Source organism: Microcebus murinus, chromosome 1 (genome assembly GCF_040939455.1).
Source record: "Microcebus murinus isolate Inina chromosome 1, M.murinus_Inina_mat1.0, whole genome shotgun sequence".
Taxonomy (NCBI): domain Eukaryota; kingdom Metazoa; phylum Chordata; class Mammalia; order Primates; family Cheirogaleidae; genus Microcebus; species Microcebus murinus.
This window is the reverse complement of record NC_134104.1, coordinates 159,591,380-159,615,712: the sequence shown is the minus strand read 5'-3', so window position 1 is coordinate 159,615,712 and position 24,333 is coordinate 159,591,380. Positions and strand designations below refer to the sequence as shown.

At 48.4% G+C, this 24,333-nt stretch overlaps 1 protein-coding gene across 3 annotated transcripts in view; it reads right to left on the bottom strand.

Moving 5' to 3' along the window:
• CACNA2D3 (calcium voltage-gated channel auxiliary subunit alpha2delta 3) overlaps positions 1-24,333 on the bottom strand; it is an 859,261-nt gene that overhangs the window by 356,600 nt on the left and 478,328 nt on the right. For all 3 annotated transcript variants that reach the window (XM_020280385.2, XM_076008650.1, XM_076008655.1), the window contains one exon: positions 21,617-21,730. In XM_020280385.2, the coding sequence (XP_020135974.1) occupies positions 21,617-21,730 (114 nt within the window). The remainder of the gene's footprint in view (positions 1-21,616; positions 21,731-24,333) is intronic.

Genomic DNA, 24,333 nt, shown 5'->3' with positions numbered 1-24,333 from the left:
ACATTTTGCTCTCTAAACATGACCCTTTAGGTTCTAAATATAGAATGAATAAATTAACAACAGACCAGTCCATTTTTATACTTCCTATAGTTTGCAACCAATTCTTTTTCTTAGATCATAATATGCACGTTTCTTCAATTGTGGTTGCATTTGCTAACCTTTATAAAAAGAATGAGATTAAGCAGTGAGCCACTAGGAAAATATGTAACATCGTGACTTGATATTAGGTATTAGAAATTTTATACTTCATGCATTAGCGAAAAGAGATTACCTTTTGTCACTGACACATTCATTTACACAATGCTTTTTGAGCACATACTGCATGCTGGAGATCCAATAGAAATCTGGGCATGGCACCAATCCAGGACTGAACACATGATCTGCTAGGCCCAGTGCAAAATGAAATTGTGAAAAGTATTATGGATTTCAGGATGACAATAGCAGAGCACTAAGTCAAGTATGGGGCTCGAAGGAAGCGTGGAGTCCGTGCCACTGCACAGGAGCATGCCCGTGCAGCCAGCTCTGAGTCTCCTGTTGTGGAGCTTACAGTTTAATGAAGAAGCTAAACACAAAGAAGACAACACCACCAAGGAGAATGTAAGAAACAGATGTAAATGCTCAGGAAAAAAAGGAATATTGTCCTAAATGTAAATGTGACAAAGGACCATGACTGAGGCTGCTGAAATCTGAAAGGCAAGTGTGCGTGTGCCAAGCCCTAGGAGCCCTGCGGGGGACAGAGCCGCAGGTGCACACACCCCCTGGGGAAGGGAGCCTGTGCCTTGGAGCAGACTCAGCCCAAGTTCCAGGTGAAGCCCGGCAGAGACCAGGTGCCAGACCCCTGCAGGGCCTTGCTGGCCACATGAGCACTGCCATCTTGGAGGAACATTTGCAGAAAGCACAGAATTGAGTAGCTCCCTACCTATGGTATTGGGTCCTCTTGCAGAGTCCTTGTGCCCTGCATCAAGTGGCTGAAGTGACAAACTCATTTGCCACTGCAGCAATCCATGTAGGTCTGGTGAAGATATTTACATTTGTAATACCAGAAGGAACAGAATAAATTTTTTTTAATTTAAAAGACTTAGAATTCCCTATGCTACAAAGCAAATGCCAAGAGCGAGCTCAGAGCACATTTCTCCACCTGAGCAATAAGCCTGTGTAAACACTGACTGAGATTTTGCCACTGTAATTAAACATAGCAAAAAGGCCACAGTGGCCTCCTTGAACAATGGCGGGGGCATGCCCACACGTCACCTCATCGTACTTGGTCCCCAGAGCACTGCACCCATCATGCTAGGCCTACCAGCATTCCCGCTGGCAGATCCTGGCCTCCTGGACTCTGCCAGGCTGTCTGCTCCATTAAATGTTATTGTGCAAATGGAGAACAAAAGCGAGGGGCTTCTGCCTCTTGGATGCTAATGGCCCAGCAAGGAAAAAGGAGAAGGAATTCAAGGAACTGTATGTTTGATTGACCTGCTTCTTTTTAAAAAAGTAGACCTAATTTATTACTAGTATTTAAGGCATTCCCTCCCATGCTCAGATGATCTTTTTTTCAGTCTTGTTTCCTGAGGCCTACTGGTGATATCTGCTCTTAAAATAGTTTTCCTTAAAACACAGTGAAGTTATAACAAATAGTCCTTTTAATTTTTGAATAAGAAAATCCTTTCTTCTTGCCAAATCTACTTTTTTCTTTTAATACCATCTCAAGTTGACACAAAATTCAAATTTTAAAATGTCTATTTTAGCTCTTTTAATATATGTTCCAAATGTGTATCACTATTTTTCAACAAACTCGACTGTGTCTCTCCTGTAACTCAGCAGAAAGTGGTCTATGCAATGACAGGCAATGCACCAACTTTCGGAGTTCAATACAGTCCTTGAGAGACAGTAAGGATGTTGTCTCTGACCGAATAGAAATAAAAAGAAAACATGTTCATTTTAACCATTGCAAGCAGATTTGTCCACTGAAAATGGCATCTACCCTCACCCTCACTGCTCCCTCCTTACCTCTGCTTTGCAGGATGGTTACTGAATAAGTATCCAACTAGCACAAAACTGACCTGCAGGGCAGTCTTAAAAACCAATTCATATCCTTCACTCTTTTAAGTTTCCTTTAAATCCTGAAGTTCTAGGATTCTAATATATTTGAAACAATAATTACAGAAAAGGCTCTTTTTTACAGGAGTGTCTTATGATGGCTCCAGTCAAGGGTTTCTTGAAACAGTGCCCATGCAGCAGTTATGGTGTGCCAGCCAAAACGCAGATGAGCGGCTAACTGGGGGGAGGGAACTGATCGTTGGGAATGTAAGCTGGAATGAACTGTTTCTGCTAAAAAAATGAATGAACTAACCCTTCGATCAAAGAACCTTTGGAGAAAAATCCATGCCTAGAACCAGAGAACTGCCAGAGAATTCAGCACCATCCACAAGCAGCCCTTGCAAGGGTCCTGCTGCCAGACAGGGGAGACTGATGGCACAAAGTACTCTGGTCCATGCTGGGGGTAATGCAAGGCAAAGTTCCCTGCACACTGCCAGGGGATCCCCCTGCCCCGCCACCTTGAATCACATGTCACAAAAAAAGACTGATCTTTTATCTTAGGAAAACTTGGTTTAATGCCCTTTAAGGCTTTTCTTTCTCTATATATTTCAAGGGACAAATTTGGAGAGGAGGTGACTTCACAGCAAACATGGCTTTGGTACCTGCAGCCATCAGAAGAGATTAATGAGTCCTTAAATTGGAGGAGAAAAGGCAACAGGCGTCCCTGACTTTTCTTTATTGCTGTGTCAGCAAGAGGGTTGGATAGATCTCCTCATACAGAGCATCTTCATTATTAAATGTAGAAATTGAGGCAGTAACACTCCATAAATGTCACTCTGCATGGCTCCTTCTTGGCTTGGGTTCCATTCACTAATATGACACAGAACAATCTATTGCTAAGGGAAATTTAAGCAGAGCTTTGTTCTAACGTTGTGAGGTTACCAATGACTTATTTATACAGAACACACCTTTATCTTGTATGTGAGCTATTGGGATGCAAAGCTCTCTCTTACCAGGTTTTTTTCAGAGACATTTCTTCTATTTTCCGCTAAGTCAACTTTTCCTACATCTTTGCTGTTGCTTTTCAAAGCTGTCTACTGAGAAATTAAAAGATTTCTGAGTTTCCCTTTTACAAATAAGAAATTATTAGGGAAAATAAAAACACCTTTCTTTGTCCTCATCATTTTCTCTAGCAATCAAATACTGGATAATATATCCAAAGGTAGATTTTTTCTGAGTTAGTTCTCTTCTATCTATATCCTTCCCTGATTAAATATTCATCCATCCATTCAAATATCCATCCTCCCTCCCTCCATCCATCTATCCAAATATCCATCCATCCATCCAACTCTTTTACTCGGTACTAATGTTACAGTTAATAAAATCTGGGGTCACAGAACTCGTTCCCTTTGGCCCCTGTCATTAGTCCCCTCCTATCTCTGGCAGTTTTTGTGGTATTAGGAGCCTTACTAATAATGATTTCGAGGAGGGAATCTTTATGTTTGGGATTAGCATGGCTACTGTATACATGGCCATTTATACAGTATATGAAGCTCCAGAAAACTGACTTTGTTAGAGGAAATAAAAACGAAGTACATCATAAAACAACTTCCTATTTCACGTCCAAGTCCTGTGGCTGTAAATAAAGCTTTGCTCATTGAGGGAGAAGGCAGCCCCGCAGGACGGACTCGCGCTCTGTGCTCCGCAACAGACGGCCCGCCAGAGATGGATGCGTTTCATTATCCCGAGCTTATTCCATAGGCATGATTAGCACTCCTTTGAGAAGTCAACTAATTATGTAACATCCAGCAAAGTATGTGAGGATTTCATTTTGGCATTAAGCAGAATCTCTCCAGCTCCCTTTTAATTTATGATTCCCTACTAGAAGAGGACCAAACAGGACAAGTCGTTTCCACGGCAATGGCTTCTAATTAGTACCACCCCACCGGATAACATAAAAGTGGAGTATAGATCTGCCCCCTGGGACATCGCTGGAGGAAAGGCAGCTTAGATCAGCCTGATATATTATTAGATGTCCCCACTGTCCTACAGAAACACAGCTGCAGGTACATTACTTCTGGCTGGAACAACGGTAATGCGCGGGAACAGCACAGACACCAAATGAACGACCTCTCCTAGCTGGCTCATCCTCCCTCTATACATAGCCTGCCTGGAGCAGGTCAGTCTGGTCCCAGTGCCAGGGGTGCCAGTGCCAGGGGTGCCAGTGCCAGGGGTGCCAGTGCCAGGGGTGCCAGCTGAAGCCCACATGCCCCCCCCAGCCAGCGCCGGCACCTCCAGCCTGCGGCCCACGCTCCGCCCCTGCGGCGCTGCAGCCTTGCCTGTCTCCCAGGGAGAGCGCCGGCCGCCCTCCCACTCTGCCTCTTCCCACCCACAGGGGCTTCGCGGCCCAGTCAGGCCCTAGGAAAGGGCTTTGGCACCTTCCAAAGAATTTCTCAAGTTTATGTAATGGAAGGCAAAAAAAATGGAGGAACAAAGACATTTTTCAACAGAGGAAAACGAGAGGCACAACCAGGCAGTTTCATTTGCAGGTAACCTATAAAATGAAATGTGACTTTTCCCCACAAAGACCAAGTTACTCCTGGATAAATTAGCTTCAGATGATGCTTAAACAAAAAAAGTGGTGAGGAAGTAAGCAATCCAGCTGCTCTGTGACTGCCAAGCAGCCAAAAATCGGTTCAACAGATTTTTTAAAATTTCAAATGACAGAGTAGCTGGAACATGCAGACGTGGCTTTCTGAGTTCAGGGAGGCAAGGACGGGCCTTCGCCACTGGAGGAACCCTCCGGAGGGGACGGCAGGCCGAGGCGTGGGGCAGCCAGCCGCCTGGCACAGCGCACACTCTGCTCCCTGGCGCCTTTACTGGCCACCGGGCCCTCAGACCCGCCGAGTCAGCGCTCGGGAAAGCTGCCCCGGAGGCCAGGAGCCGGCTTTGGGACAGTCCTCTTTGCGGTCACCCACGCGGCGCGGCACGGCTGGCGTTAATGAAAGAGTTAATGCGATTTTCCACTCTCCCCACTCGCTTTGAGGGACTCTGGTGAGAACTGGGCCTGCTCAAATCACCTTTAGGAAATGGAAAACTCTGACTCACCACGCGTGAAGGCGAGCGCAGAAAGCAATGCTGGAGATGAACCAAGGACGGGCCGGGCATGGGGCACCACCAGGCCGCAGGAACGGGAAACACAGACTGGAGGAGCAGGTGGTGGCAGTGAGGCGGCCACCTTGCCAAGCGCACACAGCCCGCCTCCTCTCGCACGGCCAGACCCCGACCCTCAGGTGCTGGGGCCCAGGACTGGCGTGCACATGGCAAGGCAGGGGCTCGCTCCCTGGCGCCCCGCAGATGTGTCAGCTGGTACGAGTTAGTCGGGCAGTGACCACATTTTGGGGAGAAATCATCCATTGATTTATCACAGGGGCATAAATCATGAATGCATTTAGTTGTCTTCATCGCCTTTCTTCTCATCCTGCCCCTCTGAAGTGAAATTAAGAGGCAGATGTCTTATCTGGGATCGATTCCAGATCCCATTTGTGTTTCAAAAAAGAAAATCAGGAAAGGCCTCACACAAGCCTTCTGCCACAGGTTGATCAAAATCTTGGCGCCCTGAAGGCCGAGTCCCCTAGTGTCCCGGATGGGGCTGAGGACAACAGGATAGCCCTCACTGTCTCTAAAACAAGTCAACCTGTCTTTGGCTCACAGACCCGAGGCCCACAGAGACACTCAAACAACTGGGCAGGGCTCAGCGGCGGCTCCGAGAGGCTGGTCAGTACTGGCTGTACATTCTTAAACTAAGTCAGTGAACACGTCTGCCACAGCAAGGACAGGCAGAGATACTTCCAGAAAGGTCTGGAGGGCCTTGAGCACCTTCACATTCTCAGGTCTTGGCTCCCATTGAAGACATTTTGGGTATCTTGACTCACTCGCCCCATTCTCTTGCCTCAAGAATTTTGTCCAATTTCCCGCACTGGTTATGGGACCAAAGGTATTGCCACACGCTCATTTGGTTCTTACAACAACATGGGAAGGAGCTACTTTTAGCAAGATGTTTTACAAATTAGAAGCTCAGAGAGATTGAGTGGCTTGTTTGGGATCACATGGCTTAAGACTAAGTTGGACATCAAACTCAGCGTCTTAGTCCTTCAAACTCTAACTCTTGGTTACTGGCACTATGTTTGTGCTTCTACATTAACACTGAGAAAATATGTTCTTTTCCTGTTCTCTTCTAAGTACTCTGCCCCACTCCACCATGGACACCAGCCACGTGGGCCTGAACAGCACTGCAGTTTGGTGAGAAGCAAGTGCAGAAAGCTTGAGGCCACGGACCACAGCCAGCAGCTGCTCTTGCTGGCCTGTGGCTGAGGGAGCAGGGAGGGGCTCAGACAAGGAGGAGGTGAGGGCCTTCAGAGGAGGAGGTACAGAAAGGGCCACCAATAACACTCTAAGCGAACTCTTGGCCGTTCCTGTCCAAGAGGACTTCCTAAACTCTTCACATCCCTCAGAGTCAGACACGTTGTGCCCACCCTGCTGGACGTCACGCACGGTGTTTAGTCTATTAGGACTGGGGCATACTCACCTTAGACTCTTTTCTGTTCTGGCCAACAAGCCTAACCTCCCAGGGATCAAGGGTAAGCCGGGGGGGAGTGTCAGGCCCTCTATCTGAAGGTTCAAGCATTTCTACCCTACAGGCACATGCTTTGTGTTCAGTCCCCAGTGACACGGAGGCTTAAAGTAACCACCTCCACCCACCCACCATCCACCCATGCATGTACACGCGCACACACACACACACACACACACACACACACGTCATGTGAAGCAGCTACTGTGTGCCGACATACAGAGTGCTGGGTGGACACTGGTGACGGAGAAAGACAGAGTATACCCTTAAGGAGGTTACAAAGCACAAAGGGTTAATAACCAGGAATGAATATCTAATTTTAACTAAGACTCATGATGTCATTAGGGAAAATAACACATACTATGAAAGCCTATAGCAGGAAAAGAAGTGGTAGTCAGGGGATGCTTTGCTGAAGATGTGGAATTATAATTTGTAATACATACATATACACACACACACACAAACACACATATACACATGCATACACACACATATACACACGCATACACATGAATAATATATACACACACACACACATATATACATACATAAACACAGCTCAAGACAAAATTTTGATCTGTGAGGTGTCAATGTGAGCCACAGGGCTGTCCCTCTGGGCCTTTCCCGAAGGCCTGGAGAGACTGCTGCACCCCCTTTTAGCAGCTCTGGTGAATCTACAGCAGCAACACAGGAATGGGAATCTTTAAGGTTTTTGCCTAAGAGAGGCGGAAGTAGAGACCCACATCCCAGGCTCTGCACTCAGCCCTTTTGTCTGAAAGCAGGGGCCAGTTGCAATACCTAGCTTAAGTCAACTTTCTCTGAATTTCTTTCTTTTTTTTCCCTTTTACAGGCCTAGAAGTTTTGTTTAATAAGAAGAGCTCCTAAATGGCCATCTCCTAAGTTGAGAGGAAGGGAAAGGATCAGTACTTTAGGAGGCGTAAGGTAATTGCTCTGTGGGGAGAAAGCACATTGCAGTAAGTATCTCCTTGGCTCACATAGACCTCCTTCCGTTTGTTGTTCTGAACCCAACAGTCTTCTTTGAAACTCTAAAACCATCCCTTTTTTGTCTCTGTCTCATTGAGGCACAGAAACTAATTATGTGGAAGCAAAATTAAAGTAATTCAAATCTTAAAAGCCCTAAAGTTTCCACGAGGTCCAAGGGTCAGGTACATAGACACAGAGTAAGAGTGCCAGAAATTCAGGCGCTGACCCAGAAGGCCCCAGACACTTGCCCCAGCCAGGCTGGGCCTCCCCAGACCAGAGCATGCCTTGGAAATCTGCCCCGGGCTCTCTGTGACGCCCGGGAGGCCCGTGGCCACCCGGCTCATCCTCCCGCCAGCCCACTCTGCGTCCACCTGCGCTCCAGCACGGACTGCGGGCTCGGCAGGCGCAGGCTCTGCGCGGGACGGTGAGCTGCCTCCGCGCGGCCGCCCCAGAGAGGCCCGTTCGGCACCACCCCAGCTGCTTCCTTGCCTCCACAGAATGCCCTGAGGAAGGACGAGAAGAGAGCGGACGATGAACAGACCTCGGCGGCAACGTGGAGATCCTGGGAGGGAGGGAGCGTAAAGGCTCTTGTGGGAGACCCTGGGCTGAGAGAAGGGTCTGGAAGGAGCCAGGGCCTGAAGCACTGGGCTGCAGTGATGGAGCATACTCCCTAAGCCCTATAAATCTGCTCCCTGCATGCTTTGTATGGAAACGGTTACGGTGAGGGGAGCCGGGCGGATAATCGGTAGACGGCCAAAAGCACTTGGCATTGGGAGCCTCAGGTCTCATCCCAGAGGTCTGAAGAGGGAACACAAGTGTCCATCCGCCTGCACAGAATACAGTTTTCCCAGGATCTACTGGAAGAAGCAACCTCATTTACGAGGCATAAAGGTGACTTCTCTACCAACACAGTTAGCTAAGAAAGCCAAAGACTCCTCTGCGAGGAAGACCTAGCAACGTGGAAAAAGCATTAAGCACTAGGAGATGCAAAGCTCACCGTCCGGTTTTGGGTTGGAATCCTTCCGCTTGGGCTGTTGGGATCAAGTTCAAAGGGCAAGTCATTCCTCTGTGTGCATATGCCATCAAATAGGCAAGGCAGCTGTGAGGGGCGGGGTCAGAGACCTTGCCTTGACCTAACCTACTTGTTCTGACCTCCTTCCACAAACGCTCCCGAGCACTGGCGGTGCACCAGGCCCTGTGCCGGCACGAAGCTCTGAGGGAGAACAAGACAGGAGCCGACCTTGCTGCCGGCTAGAGAAGCGGACACTGCAGAGACAGCGACACCAACCAGCTCCAGGGCAGTGAGTGCTCTGGGGATATTCCCGGTGCTGGGAAATTCCACCACCTGAAAGTCTTTCCGGTCCAAGGTCACTCCCGCTGACCCACGGCAGTTTTCCTGAAAGTTAGTCCACCGCCGTTTAGAACCCAGGACACACTTTGCAACCCTCACCAAGTCACTGGATGCCCTCTGCACTCCCAGGGAAGTTCAGCAGGGCAGCCCAGGGCCGGCCACTGTGCTCTGTGTGCGCCCCGGGCTCTCAGACCGGACGAGGTGCTGCAGCAGGTTAAAGGAATGGGCTTTGGAGTCGAGTTACCTAACCTGCTTCCAGTCCAGTTTCCTCTCCTATAAAAGGGATATAGTATCAATATCTGTATCGTAAAAGTGCTGTGAGGATCAATGAGGCGGTGCTTGCGAAGCCCTCAGCCAAGTGGCTCCCAGGAAGGCGCCCTGAGTGCACGCTCGTGCCAGGCCTGCTCTGCGAGCGCGGCTGCGTGGGCGGCAGAACGTGCGCGGCACCCCCGTCGCCGTGCTCCGCTTCTAGCTGGGGAGATGGCAGACACAAGTCGCTCCTTGTGCCGTTTATCTAGTTTGCTACACGATGAGAAGTGCTATCAGTGAAAGGAAAGCAGTAGCTAAGACGGCTGGCGGTCAGGGGCACGGCGACTTTAAATCAGGTAGTCAGGGTAGATCTCATCGAAAAGGTGGCATCTGAGCAGGACAGGAAGGAAGCGAGGGTGACTCGTGTGGAACCTTGGGGCCCAGCGTCTGAGACAGGGGAACAGCAGTGCAGACAGGCTGCCATGCCGTGCTCCCTGCAGAGCTGAGGACAGCGGGCTGCACAGAGGGCATGAGAGACACGCCGACAGCAGGTGCAGGAACAAGCGCCCAGCAGGCCGGGCTTGACCCCCGCTGGGACTCTGGCTCCCCACTCTAGTGGAGGTTTGGGGATTCACTGGCACCAGTACCGCCAGTCCCCCAAGGGTCTCTTTCCCACCCCACAGGTGGCTTCTTCATTCTGTTGATTGTTTCTTTTGCTGTGCAGACACTTGTTGGTTTGATGTAGTCCCACTTAATCATTTTTGCTTTTATTGCTTGTGCTTTTGCTGTCATGTCCAAGAAATAATTTGCAAACCATATCTGATAAGAAGTTAATTTCCAAAATATATAAGAAACTCCTAAAACTCGATAGCAAAAAAACAAATAATCTGATTAAAAAATGGGAAAGAGACCTGAATAGACAGTTCTCCAAAGGAGACATACAAATGTCCAACTGTATATGGAAAAATGGTCAACACCATTCATTACCAGGGAAGAGCAGATCAAATGGGACACCATGCAAAGTCCACAGCCTCTTCTGTCTTCACAGCAGCACAGGCTGCCCGAGGAATGTCACTTGGATGCACCAGCTGTCCAGGATCCCAGGACCATCACCCTCTTCTCCATCACTAACATTCCTGGTGCACCTGCTACTCCCCAAGGACACACTATGCTGGGCACTGCTCACACGTCCCCCACAGCACTCCCGCAAGGAGGGCACGGCTCTTTCCCCACGTTCTAGATAAGGAAGCCACAGCACTGGAGGTTAACTCACTTGCCCAAAGTCACCCAGCTCAGAAACAGTAAAGCATGGACATCTACCCGGGTAGTCTACGCCTTGACCCTACTCTAGAAAAGGGATAAATAATACAAAGGCAACACTACTTTTCCAACACCCTTTTCACATTTCACTAATACAGACAGGCTCATCTTCCCTGCAGCTCATCTGAATTGATGAACATTGGTTACTACTTGTCACTAATTAATGATGTAGAGTGATCAAATATTTTATAGTACATTTTGAAAGATACCAGAAGTTTCGGTAAAAAATAAACTTCATATACACTTATTCATGAAATAGGTAAAAAGGAAGGCTTGGAAATGTTTTGAAAATGGAGTTGAATGCTTTAATCTTCTTATAAGTCAGCCAAGACACTGCATAAGATTAATCAATATTCAGGAATAAAAGAACACTTTCTATTTCCCACATCCAAAAAATATTGCCACATTATCATGAATCCATTTAGTACAACTGTGTTTCAACTATAGCAGAGGGATTTTAACAATGCAAGTGGTTGAAAATTATGGTGACTAATGGTAAAATAGAGCTAGCTATCCATGTATTCTGCCTACGTGTGCCCAGCACTGGGCTTGGTAGCACATCATCTGGTTTAATTCTTAACACTCCAAGTTATGTATAATTAGCCCCATTTTATAGATGTGAAACAAAGTTGTCAGCATCCAGACAGCATCCTCTTTCCATTAGGCAGCACACCCAGAGAGTCCAAGAGAAATAAAATCCCAGAAAGTAAGAACTAGACATATCTTTAGCTTGCAAATAAAGCAGAACTTATTCGGCAAGCTTCCGGTTATTACTGGGTGTGCCTGCTAATAAGCTAACGTGTCTCTGTACCAAATTCGCTGGGCTCTGTGAGGCTGGGCTGGGGCAGGGGCAGGGGCTGGGACTGGGGCTCTGCAAGCCACATTTCTGCTTTGCCAGCTGTTCCTGGCCTGGGTCTGCCCTAGGGTCTTGCCAACAGCTTCAACAGGGGGCTGCTGTGCCCAAGGGGAAAGACAAGGACTTGCTCCTTCCTGCCTGCTCCCTGCTGTGGCTTCTCACTCCCAGTGTCCCCACGCAGCAAGGCTTCTTCACCCTGGCTGGGACAGTCCATCCCATCAGCAGCAAATGAATCCAGTTGGTAGTTCTCCCAACACTCACAACATCAGTCCCATTTTATCCCCCACAGACACCCCAGTATCCTCTCCTCGAAAGTCTGGGTCCCAGCCCTACACGACCCTCCCTGGGGAGGAGCAGGATGGTGCACAGGTGGCTGAGCTGGGTGGCACAGGGAAGGGATCAGGGGGAGGCTGCCGGGACAGGAGCAGCTGGCTCCGTGGGTTCCAGTGGGCACAGTGAGGAGCTGGGGTGTGATCCGAGGCTAGCGGGGGCCATGGGGGCTTCTGAACAGGGGAGAGACGTGAGCTCTCAGAGACTCACCCAGCGCTTGCCAGCCAGCATGCCCATCTCAGAAGTCTGGGTCTGCACCCCATGGGGCTTCTCCTCCAAGCCTCTACAATTTTTAAAATTTATTTATTTTTATTTCAGCATATTATGGGGGTACAAATGTTTAGGTTACGTATATTGCCCTTGCCCCACCCATGTCAGAGCTTCAAGCGTGAGTAATTCTTAACATTAAATTCTCTCTGTTCAGCTGGAAGGTGCCTGCCCCGATGGCAGCCCGCCCGGTCCACTGGGAACACACCCATGCAGGGCAGCATTCCGAGTGTGCTCCAGCTTGGACCAACAGTCTTCACCAAGATGTGGAGGGCACGAACCCTCACAACTCACAAGGTGCAGTCTCCGAGCTGCCTAGAGCATGCAGATTCCAGAGTCCCACCTGCAGAGAATGGAACCCAAGAAACAAACAGTTCTAGCAAGTTCCCCACTGGCAGCCCCTCAGAGACTCTGTGTGCCACAATTTGAGAGCCCTGGATGTGGGGACAGTCTAAGGTGGTAAGGATCAGACTTCCAGCTTCCTCGTGTGATCTCTGGAGCAAGTGACTTAAACCCCGAGTCTCCTCACCTGTAAAATGAGAATGCCAGTCGGGGTGCTGCCCACAAGGTGGCCCTAAACGTCAAGTACTGAGCTGAGGCAAGTAGGGTGTTTGACTCAACCCCAATACCAGGAGGGTGGCTTCCCTAAAGAGTGGCTACTTGGATGGCCACTTACTAGAGGATGGGGGAGTCACCTGGTGGGAGTGTGCACTGTCCCCCCACTGACTTGGCTCTCCCAAGTCAGCGGCACCTGGGCAGAGGCCAAGGCGCCAATGCCAAGCGCAGGGGAGTGGCCGGGCGGCTGCCCTGAGTCCCTGCCGTGAAATGCGTTTTCAATGGCTGGCAGCAGCCATGCATCAGTGGGCCTCGTTCCTAACTTGTCCTGTCATGTTCTTCTTGCAGCAGTCACACGATGTCTAATGCCAGCAGAAGTAATTAAAAATAAACCGGAGACAAGGAACCATTTCAACTCTCCCTTCAGCTGCGGGCAGGGCCTGCGTGAGCTCTCACACAAGACTGAAAATGCCCTCCCTGTCACACCGTCCACTGACCATGAGAAATGAATGCTCTTGCTATTTTCCTAAGACAGCTTTAGGATTATCACACTCAAAAAAATACAGCGGTGACACAAACTCACACGAAACTTTCAGACCAAAAAGAAGCTTCAATTTGCGGAGGCAGAAAGAGAGGGCGGTGGGGGAGAGCGGAAGAGACTCAAGTAACCACACAGTGAGCCTGGAATAAAGCGGCGGTGAGCGTGGGCGCACCCACGGGGAGTGGAGGTGTCTGCTACTCACTCTGCTGCCGCCAATTATGGGGAGAGTTCACACCAAAACCGCACGCTCAGCCCACACCCACCTCCCCTAGGCTGACGCCGGACAGCACTTCCGAAACAGCTCACGTCTCTCCCCTGTTCAGAAGCCCCCATGGCCCCCGCTAGCCTCGGATCACACCCCAGCTCCTCACTGTGCCCACTGGAACCCACGGAGCCAGCTGCTCCTGTCCCGGCAGCCTCCCCCTGACCCCTTCCCTGTGCCAGCCGGCCCAGCCACCTGTGCGCCATCCTGCCCCTCCCCAGGGCCTGTGGCCACTGTTGCCTCTGCTGGGCACAGCCTTCCTCTCACAGTGCCCTCCTCCTGCAGGCTCGGCCCGGCCACGCTGTCTGCTAGAGCTGCCACCACCCCATTTTCTGCCTCAGGCCCTTGTTTGTCTTGTTCATAAGGTTTATTGTGATTTCAAATTAATCGGCCTTCCACTTGCTTGTTGCCTGTAACCTGCTATCTTGTCTCTGGGATTGCCATAGAGGGGTCCTAGCCCCGTGCTCTCTGGCTCTGTTACAGTGACTGCCAGACACAGTGGCCCTAAATAAGTACCTGTTGCATAAAGGAATTACCCCCATGCGGCTCCACCCTTCCTCTGTTTCCTCTGCCAACAGCCCTTGCCACCCACAAGCCCCCTTATTAATCTTGTCCTGCGGGATGAAGAGAGCAGACAGAGCCAGAGTGGAGGTGGTGTGGGAGCCGGGTGGGTGGGGAAGTTTGAGAGCGCCCCCCCCCCCAGTATGATCTTAAAGTCTTCCTAAGTTGCCTGTGGGCAAATCCCTTCTCTAAACCATCCAAAAGAAGGCAAAGAAAATGCTGTGTAAAATCATTTGAAAGTCAAAATCATTTGAAGAGATCAATGTAGTTTAGGAGAGAAAAGAACCAAAAAATCCCTTTCAAATTGCTTAAGATGACTGAAGGGTTGGGTCCCTAAAAGGTAAGTCCTGACCCAGCTCAGAAGCTCTGCACCCCAGAAGGGCACATGCCCCATGGGAAGATGAGGAGGGAGGGACTCCTGAGTTCTACAAACCACCTCAGAGGCGCCGAGGCAGAGCTGAGCCTTCCAGCACCTGGAGGCCACCGGGCAGGGCTGACTGAGGCTTGACCTTCCAAGCTATGACACGGGAGGAGGCCCGGGGCAAAGTCCCCAGGCAGGCCCTTTCCGGGAATGTATGTGACACCAGCTCAAAGAACGATGATTTTCTACAGGGTTCCACGGTGCTCCAAAGCCAGGTCCCCCATGCCATTCTGTGATCAAGGGCTCCCCTTTATCCCCAAACCAAGGACTGCTCCTGTCCCCTCCTTGCAGTCCCCACCAGGCCACCAAAGATCCATCAAGGAGCCTCCAAGGGCCCTGAGTCTCTCAATTGGCCTCAAAACGCCCATCCTTGCTTTTGTTCTCAAGATAACAGATAATAAAGCACACATCACTGAAATAGCATCTACCTTTGAAGGTCTCCTGTCCTTTTACAAGAGGAAAATCATTTAATCACACCCAGACAACCTCGTCCTGAGCGCACGCAATTCGCTTTCTCTCCGCCTGCGGCACTGACGGGCCTGAGATCCCGGAGTCCCTGACGCTCTGCAGACCCTCCCGCACTTGGGACAGGAGGCCAAGGCAACGGCCTTGCTGTCCTGAGGACACTGTGGACAGTAAGCACAGCTGTTGCTCTCACCTAGGGTCATTTTATTGTGCTTTGTCCTCCAGATGTGTGCGCCCTGGTTCAGGGAACAGACTCAGCATTCAACTGCTGGGGGTCACTTCAGCTCCACCAGACGCTGGTTAGGAAACCCTGAACAGTTTTGTAGCCTCCTGGTGCCTCAATTTCCTCATTGGTGACAAAGAGAGAGCAATAGTACATGTCTCAGGAGGTTTCTGCAAGAATTAAATACATCTAAAGCATTTAGAGCAGTACCTAATGCTCACCATTCAATAAGAATCAGCTATCATTAGTTTTGTTTTATAAATTTAGGCATAAGAAATTGGTTTAAAATATCTTGTTGAGGGAAACCCACAGGGAAGTGGAGAGGAAGTAAGCAGAGCATTCTAGCATGCCTCCGCGACTCACCACAGACCCATGTGGAGGACTGCCCATGCAGTGACCTCTCACAGGAGTGGATGGGTCATTGCCCTCCTGCACACCTGGGCCTGCGTTGCTATTTTACTGCAGTAGAAACAAACTAAGACATGTTCTGTTGGCAGTTGCAGGCCAAATCCCACCCCTAAAGTATAACACAAGGCAAAATAAAGGTTATTAACCTATGGGTAGGTTGATTCTGCCCCTACAGTAACAGGGAGACTTATGGACTATTTATATTCCTTCAAAATTCATACGTTGAAGTCCTAGCCTGCAATGTGATGACATCAGGAGCTGGGACCTTTGGGCGTGATTAGGATTAGATGAGGTCATAAGGGTAGCGCCCTCGTGAGTGGGGTTAGTGTCCGTATAGGAGTCATGAGGGGCTTGCTTCCCACTCTGCTCAGTGCCACGTGAGGATAAACGAGAAGTCAGCAATCTACAACCTGGAAGAGGGCCCTCGCCGGCACCCCACCACACTGGCACCCTGACCTTGGACTTCCAGCCTCTGGAGCTGTGAGCTCCAAATTTCTGTTGTTTATAAGCCACCCAGTCTTGGGTACTTTTAGAGCAGCCCAAGCTGACTGAGACAGGGAGACTTCAATTTCCTGAGTCTCTGCAAAGAGGGATTCACTTCAGGGTTCCCTCTGTTACTCTGCTCACCTGAAAGCTGTGAAATTCTGCTCTACGCCCATGTCACCACCGAAACAGGGTTCAAGGGACAGGCGAGTAGAACATTTATGAAAACCCTGCATTCCAGGCCCTGAGTTCCAGCCTTGCAGCCCACTCTGAGCACCTTCTGAAGGGCTGGGCACAGTGTCCCAGCCCTGATTAAAGTAGTCACGGAAAAGCAAGGAGAGGGGAAAGAAGAGAGACCTGCTCAGTACAGAAAAGCAGAAAGGGCCACTCAACATTTTAGGAAGAGCTAGCACAGCACGAAGAGAAGTATTTGCCATCAAATCTCCCACGCACTTCACCATTTATTATGTAGCTAATATAGTTTATTCAAGTAGAAAAAAGCAAAGGAAAGGTAAAGAGAAAACACCACTTTCTACTGAATTCAGTCCATGCACACAATCACAATTCTGGGGGTATCTCAATGACTCTTGGCAGTACACTGGTTGGTCTAAACTTCTTCAAAGATTCCTTTAGATCAGGGCTTGGCAAACATATTCTTGAAGAGCCAGGTAGTATGAATACATATTTCAGGCCTTTGGGGCCAGATGGTTTCTGCCACAATACCAACTCTGCCCTCAGGCATACACATGTAAATGAATGGCCACGACTGTGTTAAAATAATACTTTATTTAAGGACACTGAAATCAGAATTTTATATAATTTTCTCATGTTACAAAATATTCTTTTTCTTTTCCTTGACCATTTAAAAATGTAAAAATCATTCACACTCACAGGCTGCAAAAGCAGACAACGGGCCAGATGTGGCCCACAGGCCAGAGTTTGCTCGCCTCTCTTCAAATCATTTAACTAATCATTTTCTTCACTGTCCAACTATCACTTCTCCATCTTGTGCATCAGGATGAAGTTATGATAAATAGCTCCATGGCCTTTTTTTTTTTTTTTTTTTTTTTGTTCACTTGGAAGAGCAACTACATAGATAGTGGGCACAGCCACTTTTCTAATTTAAATATATGCAGCTTTATTTCTTAAGCAGATCTTGGAACAAGTCCTTTTGTTATTGAGGAGTTCACATTTTATTCCAAGTGTATAAAAGATGCAGTTAAATCACTAACCAACAGATATTAGGCAAAAGTAAATGGCATGCAATAAATGAATAAATAGCTCCTCATTTCTGCTTTTAGAACTAAAATACTGGCAAGGGAGATATTACATAGGCAATCATGGTGCTGCCTTCAAAGACTCAGAGTTAAATCACCAATAATGCATTCTTCCTTCCAAGTTCCTCTAAAATGTTTTATTAAGCAGTTGCCTCGAGCAGGCCCTGGTTAGGCGGTAGACAGCTTGTATAAATGACACCCACAAGTGCTCCGCTGGCCTGTTCTCCCACTTCCTTCTGCTTTCCATTTCTTGGGACCCAGCTGTCAAGCTGTACGAAAGTCTGGGGCTACTGCCCTGAGCAGAGTGGGTACACGGCGGAGGATGAGGTGCCCAGTGGAGAGAGAACCGTGCAGAGGAGAAGCAGGGCAGATGGCCACGCTTCCAGCTGACCCCACAGGGCACCACGTGGAGCAGGACCACCACCCAGTAAGGCCACAGATTCACGAGAAATAATAAATTGTCATTATTTTAAGTCACTAGATTAGGGGATGTTTTATAGCATTGCTATGATTAATGATTCTCTATTAATATAAGTATTAGCTTCCTGTTGCTGCATAGCAAATTATTACAAATGTCCCGGCTTAAAACAGTACATTTATTATCTCACAGTTTTACAGGTCAGGAGCTGGGGCACAGCCGAGCTGGGTCCTCTGTTCATGGTCTCACAAGGCTGCAGCCAGGTGCTGACTGGACCGTGTTTTCGTCTCAAGGCTTGGCGGGGGAAGGATCTGCCCCCACGCTCACTGAGGTTGCTGGCAGAACGCATTCCCTCACGGCCCTAAGACCGAGGGCCCAGCTTTTTTCTGACTTTCCACTGGAGCCCACCCTCAGGTCCTAGAGGCTGCCTGCAGCTCCTTGCCACGTGGGCTTCTCCAAACTGCCGCTTTCTTTGTCACACCAGCAAGGAGAGTCTCTCTGCCTTCGGGGAAGGTCCAGTCCCCCTTTTTTAAGGGTTTTCAATTAAATAATGCCCACCCAGAATAACATCCCTTGTGATTAGCTCAAATGTCAACTGACTTGAGACAGAATCCCTTCACCTTCACAGGATTATATTGGCTAGAAGCAAGTCACGGGTCCTGCCCACACTCGAGGTGAAGGGATAATCCGGGACATAGACACGGTGCAGGGCTCAGGAAGGGCCCTGGCTCGCCACACACCCTTCTGGGCAGGGCTGGGATGCAGTGCAAGCTGGTGAGACTGTGCACCAGTACAGAACCTGTCTTCATGGACTTACCAGAGAAGGAAAATAACAGTTCAGGAAGCAATCACGGGAGTGGACAGGAAGCTATATTTCCCCTAAGACATTCTCAGGGATTTGGAGTTTCAAGTTTCGGCAAGGACAAGATGGCCTCTGGCGGGAGGAGAAGAAGGAAAGCTCAGGGCAGACCTAAGAGAAAAGAACCTGTCTCGGGAGGCCAGGAAATACAGTACAGGCCATGCCTGGGAAACGACAAGGGCCTGTTTAATCTGGAGCTGCAGCCAGGGCCTCCACACCTGTGGGCAGGTGGGCAAATGAGAGGAAATGACGCGGTGGGGAGAGCCACACCGGAAGCAGCATGGGGTTGCTGCCTGAGGGCCACGCTTCTCAGCTCCAGCCATCTGCTGCCGCACGGGAATGCCGGCCCCGAGTGCCAGGCGTGCCCCATTACGGGAGAAACTGAACCTTTAGGATTGTATATAGTATGTCAAGATTTCCAAATCTTGATCAGTAATTGGCATTTTTAAAACAGGTACTGAGCCAAGAAACACACACCTGTGCACGGAATTGGACTGCGGGACAGGACCGTGGGAAGGGAAGCAGAGGAAGCACGTGACACAGCCCACGCCACGGCCATGGCTTGCGGCAGCGGTTCCCCACGTGTCGCCCCCAGCAGCAGCCCTAGGGTCACCCAGGAACTCCTCGGAAATGCGAGCTCTCAGACCCCGCCTGGGCTCCTGATGGAGGTGGGGCCGGCGAGCCCCCTGGTGGGGGCCCGCTCTCCAGGGCATTCCGAAGCTTGCTCCAGTTTGAGAGCCCATTTTATGGGAATCATGCTCCAGTCTTAATGTAATTTTTCTCTTTGTTGAGCCCATTTCCTGTTTTTACAGTCTTGAAGATTGTCAACTCGAGCAAGACATAAGCCTCTACTAGACAGCTAACGTTCAACATAAGGGAGAAAGACGTCTGCTTAGACACTGCACATCACTTCACTTCAACGCAATGCTAATCATGTCGGGGTTTTGTGCAGTTGTGCATATTGGGGTTTTATTACCTGCACCCTCATAGGGAAGTTCATAAAGGAGAGAATGTATTATCATACATATTTTAATATCTAGAATGGGGCAGGCAGAAGGGAGCCTGCTAGTAATTTCTAATCATAAAAAAAGACCTTCTTGCTACAGAAAAAAAATCTGCTTCTGCTTGATAATACTTTATAGTAGGTGAAATTGCTTCATGTAACATTATTTCCCAGACCCTGGTTTCAATTAATCCAAGAATGTACCTGGCCTAAAATCAATATTGTTCATCTGGAAAGATACAGAGAGATCTGTGTTTTGTCTGTAGCATTAGGACTTTGCAGCCATTTTCCTATGCCTCTACCCACAAGTAAGAACAGGATGTTCAAATACCAGTATTCTCGGTCAAATGCTACCCACCAAGTATCACCAACTGGGAAAAATTCATGTGAGATAACACATTAGACTCACATGATAAAACATTTGGTGTTCACGGAGCTGCTTATTAAAAGGCCACTTTACTTTCTTCTTCTTTTTTCTACATGGTCCTAAATAATGCAAATTATCCTTCACTATGTTGTGAGATATCATGGCACCTGTGAATATTTTATTTGGCTGCAAAATGTCCAAGGTCCTACCCCTGTTCAGTTGTGCTGGAGCTTCCCACCTGGCCCCTCAGTCACTCGGCCGTCCGGCGGGTCTGTGAATCAGGACTGCCACACGCCCAGACTGTGTTGTGTGCTGCATGGTACACCTGTGTCCAACATGCTTCTCCTTCACATCACATGTGTTTATCGGGAACGAACTCTGGCCTCTGACTGTCCCTGGAGGTCACCCCCAGAATACTGTTGGCATCTAAAATCGCTGTCTGAGTGACCCTCTGTCTTATTCAAGGGCTGGGTTCTGAACTCAGCACATACGGTGGGCTAAATCTATTCCCGGATATCCTCTGGGCAGGTGCCATGCCGGAGTCCCACCTGCGCAGTCAGCCCAGCCAGCTCCTCCTCCAGCTTCAGGGGCGATGGCTGCCTGCGAGGCTGGGTGCCAGGGCAAGGAGCTGGCATCCAAACACCAGGCTCAGCTTGGTCAGGTGAGAGGCCAGTGTTGCAAGACACATGAGTGGACCAAGAATGCCTGAGGGAATGTGGAATGACACCTCCCATCTCATGTTCCCTCAAGAGTATATGCTCCTTGGATACAGATGGAGGACAATGTTATCATTTATCTTTTGTTTCTTTTTGCCAAGTGTGTATGGTTAGTTTAATCCCCAGAAAGTATATATGCAAAACAGACAAAGCAGTGGATGGACTGGGCCTGTCTGTCTCATGTACCTATGGAGACAGTCAGGATGATGCAATCGGCACATGGAACAGGAAAAGAGCCTTGTGATACCCTCATATGGCACCCACACTGATCTCTCTTCTTGCTAAAATCCCACCATTTAGATGAGACAGGGGCCACCAATCGCCAACCCACTGGTGCCCACTGAGGAACTTGTTAAAAATATGGATTACTGGGCCACATCCCCAGAGATTTTGGGTCTGTAGGTGTGGGTAGGGTCCAGGGGTCCATAATTTTAAAACTCTCCTCAGGGAACTCAGACTGGCTAAGCGCTTGAGGAACCTCTGGTTTCAAGCAATCAAAAGACACCAAAAATAGTGGCATCAGTCACTGATGAACTAACACGGGCTCATCAGATTAATAAACACCAACTTAGCAAACAAAGGAGCAGAGAACAGACAAGCTTGGGACAGCACTGGGGGGTGGAGAGAAGGATCTGGGTGGTCATGGGGGTGTAGGGAGGACCTTTAGAAGGAGGTGCTGCAGGGCCACATGGCTGATCTCACCCCTCTGTAGGGTCTGGGCCCTCCAAGCAGGTCTGGCTCCAAGGAAAATAAAAACAAAGAAAAGCACTGCCCAGTATGGATGAAGCACACTTCACAATGAATCTTTTCACTGCCTTTCCCCACATTTCTCCTCTCCTCCAAAAAAACTTTCATTTTTAAAACAAGGAAATCCACAGTCTTCAGTTTTGGTCAACCAAAATACACAAGGCTGGGAAACCATAGGTGGTTATGAGAGTACCTCTACACGGGGCACTCACCGGCGGAGACTCTGGAGGTTACAATGAAGAGTCTCAGTGGACTCCACGCACGGACGGCATCGGCATCCACCTACCTTTCGATCTGGCCAGTTGTATTTCGCAAAGATCGTATCGTAGGTGTCCACCGCCCCGTCGGTTATGAGCATGATGGCCTGGCTGCAGATACTCCCTTGTCCTGTGTGGTTGAACTGTGGAAAGAAGTAAGTTCAAAATAAAACATACATCAAAGAGTTCTGTGTATCTGTGAGACTTTAGAGGCATGAGGTCTGGGACTTAGAAAGCCTCTCAAAATGAGAACTCATTGTTCCCCACGAAAACAGAATCTGCACCTTTCTGCACCGACCACCATGTTTGCTGTGACAAATTGAATCTAAAAACAAACTACACGTGGGGTGAGAAGTAATATTCTAGGATGCATATCCTCTCTCACCTTCAAGCATGGACTGCATTTCAGAAAACAAGTCCAAGGGAGTTAGAACAATAATCTTTTAGGGACATATTACATGGAATGAAATGCTATCTGAGAGGCAGCATCTCTTTCAAAATCTAAGTGAGGCCGGTTTGAGTGGGTATGACAAGTATAGAATGTACACATAATAAAATCCAGGTTTTAGACTTACAGAGAATAAAGTCAGGAACACGACAACAATTCAGGTTGGAAGTCCAAGAACTCTTTTTTAAGGGTTTGCTTTAAATATACATTGTTAGCATGTAACATGTATTCATTTATATGTTAGTATGTATGGCATGTTAGTATGTATGGCATGTTGAATTTCTAATATTGTGATCACTGGCATACAAAAGCCTAAACTTCTTCAACATTCACTTTCATACAAGATTTTAAAAGCTCCCAGCCTTTTGAGTGGTAGTGAGAATGATCAGATAGGGTTGCCAAAGCAGTGTGTCCTTCTCTTGAATTAGGGTTGAAAAATTCCTTTAATGAATGCTATTGATGATACAATTCAAAGCAACACCATGTCCTTTAAAAGCCCTACAATTACATGGCAATGCTGAGGAATGCAAAACACACAAAAAGTCTTTAACCTTTAGTAGTTAAAAACTCCCTCCATTAAAATCTGCAAAGTTTATTCATTTCTTTTAAAAATTATTTGCTAAGTGACCACACAGCACTGGGGATGAAACATACAAAAACCTTTTCCTTTGTTGCAGCTGTGTATTCTCTTTGGGAAGACATACAAAAACAAGTAAATAAGTAAACTGTGTTGTATGTTTGATAAGGATGCTAAGGAGGGAAAGCAAAGAAGGGGGATAGAAAATGAGTGTGTGGGGGAGGGCAATTTTAGAAGCAGTCAAGGAACATCTCACTGAGAAGGAGACATCTGAATCATGCCTGGAGGAGGTGAGCATCTGGGGAAGGGTATTCCAGAAAGGGCACACAGTATGAGCAAAGGCACCGAGTGGGAGTGTGCTGGGCACATTTAGTCTATTGCCCATGACACTGGGAAGGCCAGAGGCTGCCCCGGGCTTTGCTGGCTGGCTACCTTTGCTGGCTGGTAAACCAGAGAGCTAACGAAGCATTCAAGATGAAGTTGTTAACGCCCAGTCTCCACGCACTTAGAAGTCTAATGTGGAATTGGAAGTTGCATTAGCTTGAGAGAAGACTATAAATATCTGGATGGATGGATGGATGGATGGATGGACAGACAGATGCGCATATGGATGGATAGATTAATGGATGTGTGGATGGATGGATAGGATTGCCTTTTGGCCACACTGGGACAGAGCAAAGCAACTCAAAACATGCATGGAGTACCATGGTATAGTAGAAAGCATCGGTCCCACCCCAGCACCACAGCTGTGTGCCTGGGATAAGTTCTCCTTCCTAGGCAAACATTTATTTATTTATTGAATGGGTATTATATCCCTACATGGTTGGTATAACACAGGTTAAATGCTCGTTGTACGCTAGGCTACATGTATAAACCTACTCAATCCTTACTAGCCACTGAGGTAGGTACTATTGATATCCCCATTATACAGGTGGGTAAACTGAGGCACAGAGAAATTAGCTATCTTGCCCCAGGTCACACAGCTACTCTCTGACATACCCAGGACTTGAATCCAGGCAGTCTGGCTCTAGAATCTACTGTCAGATTCCACATACCCTATGACCTTTCAGCAATAATAGGAAGGTCCCTGAGCTGATGGCAATACATGGTAGAGATCCACAAGCATTCATTTCCTTCTCCTGCTTCTTCTTCCTCTATCCCCTCCAGGGTCCCAGGGTCACAGGACAGTCACCAGGGCTGTGACTATGAGTGTGAACTGCCTTCAATTCTGAGTCCCAGGCACTTGCCTCACGTTAGCCCTGGCCCTGGCAGGACTCCTGCAACTCAGACTGTACATGCGCACTTGAGCTAATGAGTAGACACAGCCCATGATACTACCATGTCAGTAGGTAGAAACACCTGGAAACGAAAACCATCACGCCACAAAGCTTTCCACGTGACTACTGTTTTACTGTCTTTATTAACATAGCTCACTATTCCAGAAAACACTTGCCTAGGAAGATAAAACCTGCAAAGAACTTTATTGCTTGTTCCAGGAACTTCCTGAAAGATCCATCAACTCTTCCATGGATAACATCAGAGGACAATTGACACCTTAAGACTCTTTGAAGCCCTGACCTCAAAATCTTCCTCTTGCTGTGTCCACCAATCTTCAACGTAATATTAAGATTTTTGCCCTATGCTAGCAAAGCCTCCTCCCTGCTCTCACATGGAAAGGCCCACCTTCGATCAGACTTCAAAGTCTCAATAAAAATCCCAGC